Here is a 10055-nt window from a genome sequence, read left to right as displayed (position 1 = left end):
GGTGATTATAACTAACCTCCATTTCCTTCCACCCTGCCTCTGTTCTGAGTGACTCCCTCCACGTCTTGCGGAGGGCTCACAACACCGTGCAAGATTGTACGTCTGCACGTGTTATGACAAATCAAAGCTCGGCACAATTCACCGCTGTGCTACTTCTGTAACTCCTCAGGGAAAAAGCCCAACACTTACACCCCCCCAGATCACAAACGGCTCACGGTTTGGGTCGCACGTCGCAGGACTGGATGTAAAACATCTTACCGTGCTGTGTGAGAGCCTCGCACCAGGCGCGTTGGCCCTAGAGCAGAGGCACTCTGCGGCGCGGTGGGCTTGCTCGGCGGCGAAGAGAAGCAGTGTCAGCGATGGTTTGCATCTGCAGCTAGAAAATCCAGCAGGTCCCAGGCAGAACCATTCCCTGGCTCGGGTTGTAAGGGCAGGCAGAAGCATTTCCACAGCTGGCTGGTTTGGCACGAGGCTGATGCCTGTGCCACCACGGCAGAGGTGAGCTCACTGCATTGGCATGAGCAATTAGCATGTGTGAGGCTCCTTCCAGCTCCTAATTCACTCAGAATAATTCATTAGCAGAAAGTCCTCACCAGTGTTAGTCTGCCAACAGGTCCTGACTGTAGATGTGTTCTCTGATTTGCTTTAGAAGATAAACTGACCTGTGAAGCTCCAGTCTAGCTCATGCTGATGGGGCTCTGTAGGGCCATTGTGAGAATTTATTTATTTATCTAAGGACTTCGCAGTGCTCGCCTGCTTGGCAGCTGGACTGAAGAGACATCTGGAAATATTAGAGCAAATCACCTAACCCTGGAGGTGTCTATCCCACGTTGGCTGTCTTGGGCTAGAGTCATCCTGGTGCAGGTCCTCATGGTCCCACCTACAGCCCAGAGGACAAGCATGTGTCCTCCTGCTCATTCGTAATCAGCAGTGTGAGAACCAGCAATTCTTGTCCGTCTAATCAAGGGCTTCCTCACCCTTTTCTGCACCTTTTAAAGCAGCAGGATAACCTCTTTATTCTAGGGTTTTGCAGTGGCCATAGAAAAGGAATCTGTGCTCTTTCTGAATTATGGTTTTTTTAATATGCTTGTTTCTGGCCAACTTCTATCAGTAAACAGCCTCAAAATGTCTCTCTGTCCCCCAGCTCCACAGACACACTCCTGCCTATACAGAAGTCAGTTACCCCCAGCTGAATGTTTTACCCCAATAACTCATGTTCTGCTCTCCGAGAGCAGCCACGGAGCCCAGCGCGATGCCACCAAGCAGAGACCCTCCCCCCACAATAACATCCCTCTCCTTTTCTTGCTCTGCAGCTTGAAAGCTGTCCTGATGGGGAAGCCTCAGGACAACACAGTGGACTTGTCGGGCATCCCACTGACTCTGAAAGACTTGGACCGCGTCACGTCTTACCTCCAGCACAGCTCGGAGCACATCGACACGGTGGAGCTGTGCTTCACGGAGCTGACGGATGACATGCTGCTGCAACTGCTGCCGGCACTCTGCGTGCTGCCCCACCTCACCACCCTCTCCCTCAACGGCAACCGGCTCACCAAAGCCATCCTACGGGACCTCACCGAGACCCTGAAGGACCCCAAGAAATTCCCCAGCGTCACCTGGATCGACCTCGGCAACAACGTGGACATCTTCTCCTTGCCGCAGCCCTTCTTGGTCAGCTTAAAGAGACGATGCCCGAAGCAAGGCAACCTGCCAACCATCCTGGAGTTCGGTGAGGGTCAGGTAAGCGATTTGGAGAGCCAGGATGGCCTGGCCGACAGCCAGGAGGACCTGCAAGCTGTACCAGGCACGACTGACGACATAGGCTTGGTGCAGACAGACAGAACAGCCGAGCCTAGGGAGCCCCCCCACCCGGCGCACGGTGCTGTGACACCGCAGACATGATGCCCAGCTCTGCGGCTGTTGGGTGGGTGTGCTGAGCAAGGACGAGCGTTGGAGGTCCCGGCCGAGGGTGGATTCACGCGGTGGGGTGCTTTGGGAGCCCAGACTGTTGCCTTCCTCCCGTACCATGAATGACAACTTTTTTCTTTTCAAAGAACACATAAAGGTAGTTGTATTGAATGCTCGTGTTGTATAAAAGCTGGCCAGGTATTTGTAAACGTTAGTGACGTGCTATGCTTTTTAACCTCCCAAAAATGCATCTCCAAGGTGGTGTAATACAAGGCCCTTAGAAGAACACAAAAGGGGAGAAGAAGGTGCCCAGGCTTTGCAGGGAAGGGCTCCCTTTCCCTAGCACTGGATCAGCCAGACTCTGGCTGCCCACCCACGCACGATGGACGGACAGCAGTCACCCCAAGGACAACTGCCGTTGAGATAAACCTTCAGCCCTTCCCCATCCTGACTGCGGGAGTTGCTGATGGATAGCGTACCTGCCGAGCGACGACAGCAGGCTGATCCAGGGGTGTTGCTCCCAGCATTGTGAGCCAGCCCAAAGGGAGAGCTTTGCTTTCCTGGTGCAGAGGTGAATCTCAGCTGCGGCGTGCTCTCACCCTCCAGCCTTACCGAAAATAAAATCGTTTCCCACCAGCCCTGCGGCTGAGTAACTCCAGAGCTTCCGGGGCGGTACCTGGAGCCTGCACCAGCAACACTGGGAGTATTTCATCCCTTCTGGGGAGTGAGACGCAAAATCCGGAGCCAGGTCTCCACGCAGGTTCATTGCTGTTGCTGACAAAAGAGACCACGATACTGAAGGTTTATAAAAGAAAAACAGATGGGGGTGTCCATCCCTGTCTCACTGCCGCTGAGGGCTGGGCGGACACAGCCAGCCTGAGATTTCCAGCCTCAGAAAGGCTCTTGGCTGTGTCCATGCCCCTGGACCAGAAGTGCTTTGTTTCTAAAATATTTAATCTTTTTCTAAGTAATGGAGTTTTATTTTGATGGAAAATGAATCACCCCAGAGCAGCAGCACAGGAATGTGCCCTTTGGCCTTTGAACCACAATTTCATTTGATTCTAAACCTGGGGAAGGGCAGGAAAGTGGGAAAAACTTCCTCTCACAGGACCAAACATGATTCCCTTTTCAAGAGGGAGCCCCTTTCTGTCTGGTCAGTGCGCTATCCCTGACCAGCTTTACAGCATCATGTCCCTGGCTCGCAGCAGTGACCCCCCGGCTTTGCTTTTCCTGGGTGCAGACGCAGAATTTGGTTGTCTCTGTTCATTTACCATTGCCGCACTGGGAAGCTTTTCCAGAGGGGCTTCATGATGTCGGTGGTTTTCTCCTCCAGATGCAAGTAGAAACTGCTACTCGTTTTAATACATTTGATGAAGTTCAGTATGATTTGCATGTATCCAAGCCTTTTTTCCTTTTTTTTTTTTTTTTTACTGCTAACTCTTTCCAACAGGCATGAAAAAACTTTGCAGTGAGTAAACTGTTCTGTTTGAAATAAAGGAGCTCTCAGTAATCAGAATGAGTGACGGTGTTTAACAAAGACCCAGCACTGACTTTGCCCTCTGTAGAGGTCGAATTCCCAGCTGGCAGCCCAGGGCACTCCAGCAAAAACTGTGAGCGGAGGGGAGTGCACTGCAGGCCCGGGTTCTCCAGGGTGCTTAAGAGAAGGGTTGCTGTAGCTGGCTGGAGGAATAAACAGCCCAGTTTACGGGCTGGATTCTGCAGGCTGGGCACAGGGTGGGCACAGAAAGCTTTGGCCATGCAAACGCATAAACCTGAGGCACTTCGCACTGAGAGCGCTGCATCACTCCTCCATACCTGACACGCTCAAGTCCCTCAGCAACACAAACCAGCCAGGAGGTTGCTCCTGCTGTATTTCCCCTCCGGCCCAGCTTCTACCTGCTGGGAAACAGTCAGTGAACCAGGAGATATTTTGCATTTATCAGGCTCTTTCTGCAAGGGGCTACCAGCAGCCCACCAGCTCAGCTTTCGGCTGCAAAGGCCTAAATTGGAGGCTCTGTGCCCAGTGAGGATCTAGCCCTTCTCAGAAAGGGCAGTAACAAGAAAGGGCCTTTTATTGATGGATCTGTGTGTGCTGAAGCATGCACCAAATTACTGCCTTTTCATAGGAAAAGAAAAAAACCCACAGCTCTAGTAGTGACAGTTACTCAGTTGTAAAAACGAGGACTTTAGCTAATCAGTCTCTTCCTCACAGCTTGGATTAGGTCAATTAGCCATTTATTGCACTTCAGGATGACAATGATCCTGGGGGCTCAGGAAAGTGTGGGTTTTGTTAAGAAAGCAGCACGAGATTGCTTCCCTTCCCAGCCCATCCACATGAAAACAAGCTCGGAGCTCGCTCCATAATAATCTGTGCTCTCCATGCTGCGCTGGGCTGCGTGTTCTGGTCAGAAGCTTTTCAGTGGCCCTGGAAGGATGAGAGTACTGCAAATCACTGCTGGTAGAATATTAAAGTTGATTGAGGTAATTTGTTGTCGAAAAAGGGGAGGAGATGTCCACCATAAAACATCCAAGCCCGGCATGGTTAGTTACCTCCACCAGCGCCACGCAGCTCTGCCTGCAGATTTATGCCTTCGGCAACAAAAATGTAATTGGAAATCATTCTGCCCGCACCGAGGGGAATTAAAAGGGGCAAGGAATGAGAGAGGCACAAGAGGGCATTCCGGAGGGCTTGTTCCAGTTGGGTTGTCTCGGGAGAGTTTGCACAAGCCCTGTTTGGGCTTTGAAGGTGATTATTCATTTATGTTTCCGGGGGAATAGGGAGCAGGCAAAAGGGTCGGTGATGGTCACCCCCAAGCAGGGCTTGTGCCGGGGAGCCAGGAAGCCACAGAAAGTGCTGTCAAGGACATAGAGATCAACAAGACTTCGGTGAAAAGCATTGCTTGATGCTCACCGGTCTTTTGGAGCAGAAGATGGCAAACACCGCCCCAGAACCGCTGTGGAGGAGAGGCAAAGAGTGACCCCCTGGGACACGGGGGAGGCAGCGGTGGCACCAGGGGAAGCTGCCCCAGGCAATGGGATTATCACACTGCAACTGGCTCTGCATTCGGGCACAAACATTTCAGTGCTTCCCTATGGATCAGCAGCAGCAGACGAAGCCCCTGAGCCCATGGAGGGACCCCCTCGAGCCCTCAGCAACACGAAGCTCCCTTAACTGGGAGCTATCACCAAGGAAACCGATTGACCTTATTAGCAGCATTCATGTATTGATGCTTATGAGGAAGGGGAAGAACAGCTCTCCAGTGTAAAGTCCTTAGGTGAGCAACAGATACACCCCCTCCCAGCCTCTCTGGTACGCAGGTGTCATCCTGGAAACATCACGCAGCGGTCCCGCTCTCCCTTCGCTCCAGGGGCAGTTGGGTTTTTATCTGCCCGGTGGCTGTATTCCCCCAGCAGACTACGCACAGCGAGGAGAGACAATCTTTCCAGCTGTATTAAACATCTTTAGCATGAAATTCTGAAGGACAAGTGGCAAACCAGATCCATCACACACGGTCCTCTGGCAGCCTCTGGCACTGCCAAGGTCACCGCTTCCTACAGGCGGGCCCCATCTGCCAGAAATCCTCTCCAGTGCTCAGCAGTCACAAGCAAACGAGCTGGATACACGTTAAATCAAATTCCAAGCACACGTACAGCATCTCCCCATCACCTTCGGAAATCACCGCAGTGCGGAGCCCCCACCCCACCCCTTGCTCAAACCATCACCTTCACAGCAGCTATCCTGTGTTCCACGTCCCGCGGAGCACTCGGCGCAGAGGTTTTATTGACTGCCATGGCTGAAAGGAATAAACAGCTGATTTGACACACTCAAGTAAAACTGCGTTATCCAACAACCGACCAAAGTGGCCTTCCCCTTCCTCGCCTCAGCGAGGCTCTGGCCTCCAGTTTCTTCCCTGCAATGGAGTTAATGTGGCTTCACAGGGATGCTGCCACCATCTCAGCGCTATCCACGGAGGCAGAAGTGTAAAACCCCGTACTGGGCATTGAACGTGACCCACGACGACAGCAGGTGAAAGGACTGGGCGTGCTGACGGACCGCCGGAGCACCAGCATTGTGTTTGCTGTCAGATAAGGGCTGCAATAACCCAACGCCTGTAGGAACTATTCTGTACCACCAATATCGACCCAGGTATTTATTAAGAAAGTTTAAGCTGCTCAGGATTTATGATCTGGATGATAAGCTTAGGTTTTGCTAGGAAGTTTGTCTGAAGGTGCTATCAAACCCACTCCCCCGCTCAGCTAACGGGAGTGCCCAGCACCAACTCACCCCAAACGCAGACCAAGGGCAGCTCGCGTGCACACGCAATGCCGGAAGAACAGACAACCGAAGCCGAGGAAACCATCCTCCTACGGAAGCCGGGCAGGCGCAAGGACGCCAGTCCAAAAACCCCAGAAAATGAATTAAAATTCTCAACACCCCCCCAGACAGCCCACCAGAAAGCCACAGGCAGCATGAAGAAGAGGGCTCATTACTCCATTTGAGGTCGTACTGCAGCTGTGCCACGACCACAAACCATTACAAATGAAAACCCTGTTATGGAAAAACCCCCAAGTACGGGCTTGCAAAAACTAGCAGGAGTCCAACAAAAATGCATGTACAGGAAAGGTCATTATCGGAGATGAAACTCTCAACATTTCGAGTTGATTGAACCGGCAGGATTCCAGATTCTGTCAAAGCACTGCTCGCACTTCGGATTTTTCCGGTTGTGCATGGGCAGGCACCGGGCTGAGGGGTTTTTGGGCTCCAGCCGAGCTGAAGCTCAACACCCACCACCGAGGAGACAGCGGGGCTTCGCTGCCCGAGCCGCAGGCGTCAGCTGCCAGCAAGGCTCGCGAGTCCCAAGGCTGCGCGCCAGTGGGAAGCGACGAAGGGCAAGGAACTCTTCACATCGCAAGGTTTTTGTAGTAAAAATGGAAGTTTTACCTCCTTTGGCTCCACATCACACTTTATTCAGGCACTCCTGGGTCAGTGCTGTTCAGATCAGAAAGGCTTTGGGGCTGGGACCGGCCCGGCAGCAGGTTGGCAGGTGTCAGACAACAGGCTTGGCTGCGCTGGTCCTGCACTAAGAAACACGAGTAACAGCCAATGAAGAGTGGCACTTTCACTGTGCGGGGGACTCTGCCCGTGAACGGACGCCGCATATCTCGTCAGACAAGAAGGAACCAGCAGCAACACCAACGTCTTCCAAGGTTCCAAAACCTCTTTCTCTACAAGAAACGCTCTGAACTTGGTCACTGCTGGGAGGTAGCGCAGGGCACGTGCTCTTCTCCCTCTCCCTCAACCAGCTGTATCCCACTTTTCATTTTATGGCAACCAGGAACGGTTCACACAAAATTACTACAGTAATTAATACATTACTAATCACAAGCTACCATTTTTTGACTTCGGCTGTCCTGAATGGGTTTTCCTAACCACACCTCCCCGGCAATTGCCAACCGGTAGCATTTCTCCCGGTTCGGAAGCAATACTGAAACACCTTCTGCATGGTTCCAGCCCGTTCCTCAGCTGTTGGCACAGAACGAGAGCATGTTTACCGACCCTTCACCTTTCTCAAAAAACACACGCTGAAGGCTGAACTAGAATCCTTCGCCTGGTGACACCACGTGGGCAAAACGATCAGCAGCAGCCGCACTGCGTGTCGCAGCGGGCACGCTCAGTCGCTCTGGGTCTGATGAGACTTCCATTGGGACATTCCACACCTCCGGTGGCTCTAACAGCATGGAAGTGCCAAAGCCCGCAGTGCACGGATGGACGCCAAAGCGCCACAACCCCGGGTGCACGGACAGATGCTGAAGCACCACAGCCCGCGGTGCACAGATGGACACGGTCAATCTAACTGGGAGTTTCCGCTTTTCCTCAGTTAATCACCGCCGCTCTAAGTCCCCACATTCCCCCCAAACCCTTTACCAGCCTCCGTTGAAGACCAATCCTGGAATCACCCACTATCACAACAGCAGCCTTTTACTCAAACACCGCAGGATGCTGCCGAGTGGAGCACGCCTCTTCTCCATTCCTACACATCCTGCAGGTTCAGATTTGACATTTGGAACATCATTCCGAAGGGGTGCAGAACACACGCTGCTGCTGCCAGAACATTCTGCTGCCTCTGGAGCAGACTGGCCAAAATAACCACCAACAGCAAACCTGGAACAAGCCACAGAAGTAGCTGCGTCTGCCCTTCTTGCTGTAGAGGTATTTCAGGCCTAATTGCTCCAGTAATTACAGCAGCATTAGCATCACTTGTTTAAAGCAGGTGAATTACCCAACACCAGACGGACGCGTACACAAGTAAAATCCACGTCTGTTATCTGCACTGACCCACTGCAGTGTGTACACAGCTACTTCATCATACTGCAGCGAGTTACAGAAGTGCTCAGCGTGTTCATTACAAACGTGTTGCATAATGGAAAGTCATTCCTCGGTGTAGTAAAGTGACCAAACAGACCCAGCTGGTTTGAGAGATTTTAATGTATGTGTAACCAGTGCTGCGTAACCGCTACCACGCGTCACCACCTGAGTGCAGAACACATTCAGCCTTCACAAACCCCAGTCCTGAAGCGCATCCGCACCCATCTCCGGGTTCTTTCTTCCTCGAGCATTTTCAGTGTGAGCACCTGTAAGACAAGAGCACGGGTAAGCCGACCTTCAGAATGGAGCATGAACCCAGAGCGCAGGGATATCATCAGAACCACCTCTTGTCACCACCACTCAATCTGCCGGTAATTCCAGCAAGTTTGGGTTGGTTTCATCATATGATATCTCCAGGGAAGCAGACACCGTTCTAGCAGAAGCCAGATCCCAATCCTTTATTCTACAGTGCTGTCAGCACACTGGGGTGCAGAAAACAGCCGCTCTTACATCCACGCTTTAGTCTAATGAAGTTGGGTTTAGAACTTCATCATTTATATTTTTAGAGCTAAGAATCTACAGAAACACAGCCAGCGAGGATGTTCTAAAGCTTCTGAGACCGTGGCCAAAGAACTGACAATGAATTAACCACACACCAACTACTAAACTCACCCAGAAGAGCCTCCTGTTCTTGCTGCCTCCCTGCCTGCCCCGTGACTCCGAGCGCTGCACCATCAGCTGCTGCCAAGTACCACCCAGCACACGGCAGCTGAGACCCGCAGGCTGCACCTCAGCATCGGCACCAGGAACGAAGCATTCACAAGCCTTTCAATCCTGAGGAAGAGAGGAGGGAAAGCAGGTTGGTTTAAGCGATAAACTTTAACCTACAAAACATGCCTCAAGTTTCAGCAGCTGTTTATTCCCAGCTTAGATTCCACCTGGTGCAAAGCTCTACACAGCCCAGCGAATTCATCACGTACCTTCGCGCTGGGGCCATCTCCAAAGAGCTACCTGCTCCCAGTCCTAGCAGCGTGGCGTTTATCTGGGGAGACCAGGCTCTGCGGAGACCAGGCTCTGCGGAGAAGGTGGAAGATGGGCCGCGTTAGATATTCCGAGAGCCCTTCCCACAGAAAGCCAACAAACAGATGTCGCCTGACCGAGCTGTGGAGCACGCATCTCCCGACAGCACCCATCTGCGTGCAGGCAGCTGCGTTTCAGACAAACGAGGAGGTTATCGTCAGTTCTCGCATCTGACGGCACTTCCTATTCGGGGTTATCATCATCAACAGCTCCCGTGCCTCATCACCTTCAACACGGCCACGGGTGACCGTAACCACCCGCCGCTCACCCCCCACGCCGAGCGAGCGCGTTCGCTGGCGCCTTAACGGTACGCAGAACGGGCTTCAGTTCGTCTCGCTTAGCTCAGGCTGGCACTCTTACAGGTTATTTTCGATTAACAGCCCATATTGAACTACTTTGCATCGTTCGCATAGAAGTAAAGGCCTAGAGCTTTCTGACCTGGCGCAGCGTGGGGCACAATAAACGTCACCGAGCTGTTCGCGGCACCTCCCGGCTGTGGGAACGAAAGCAACAGCAGCGTTACGAGGACACCCCAGCAGCGCTTTCAGAAAATCATTAAATCCGTGGGGTGACCGGGCGGCCCCAACCCCAGAACCTCCCCACGTTGCTTGCAATCCCACCCGTGTTCATCCCAGGAATCGCCAACCCACAGCCCTCCCTGGGCTGGTTTAGTCAGGGCAGAACCCCCCGACTCCGGCACACC

General features: G+C 52.7%; 1 protein-coding gene across 1 annotated transcript; it reads left to right on the top strand.

Annotated features, from left to right (window-relative positions):
- Window positions 1–1313: 1313 nt before the first annotated feature.
- LOC104506397 (leucine-rich repeat-containing protein 75A-like) lies at window positions 1314–1899 on the top strand (the record flags this gene model as incomplete). The annotated part of the gene is made up of 1 exon (XM_010147329.1): window positions 1314–1899. A coding segment is annotated over one exon (586 nt), but the record flags the coding sequence as incomplete, so codon positions are not given.
- Between the last annotated feature and the right edge of the window lie 8156 nt (window positions 1900–10055).

The sequence above is a fragment of the Eurypyga helias genome, unplaced genomic scaffold (assembly GCF_000690775.1).
Source record: "Eurypyga helias isolate BGI_N326 unplaced genomic scaffold, ASM69077v1 Scaffold30802, whole genome shotgun sequence".
Taxonomy (NCBI): Eukaryota; Metazoa; Chordata; class Aves; order Eurypygiformes; family Eurypygidae; genus Eurypyga; species Eurypyga helias.
The sequence above is the reverse complement of the archived record's forward strand: the minus strand, read 5'-3'. Positions and strand labels throughout refer to the sequence as shown.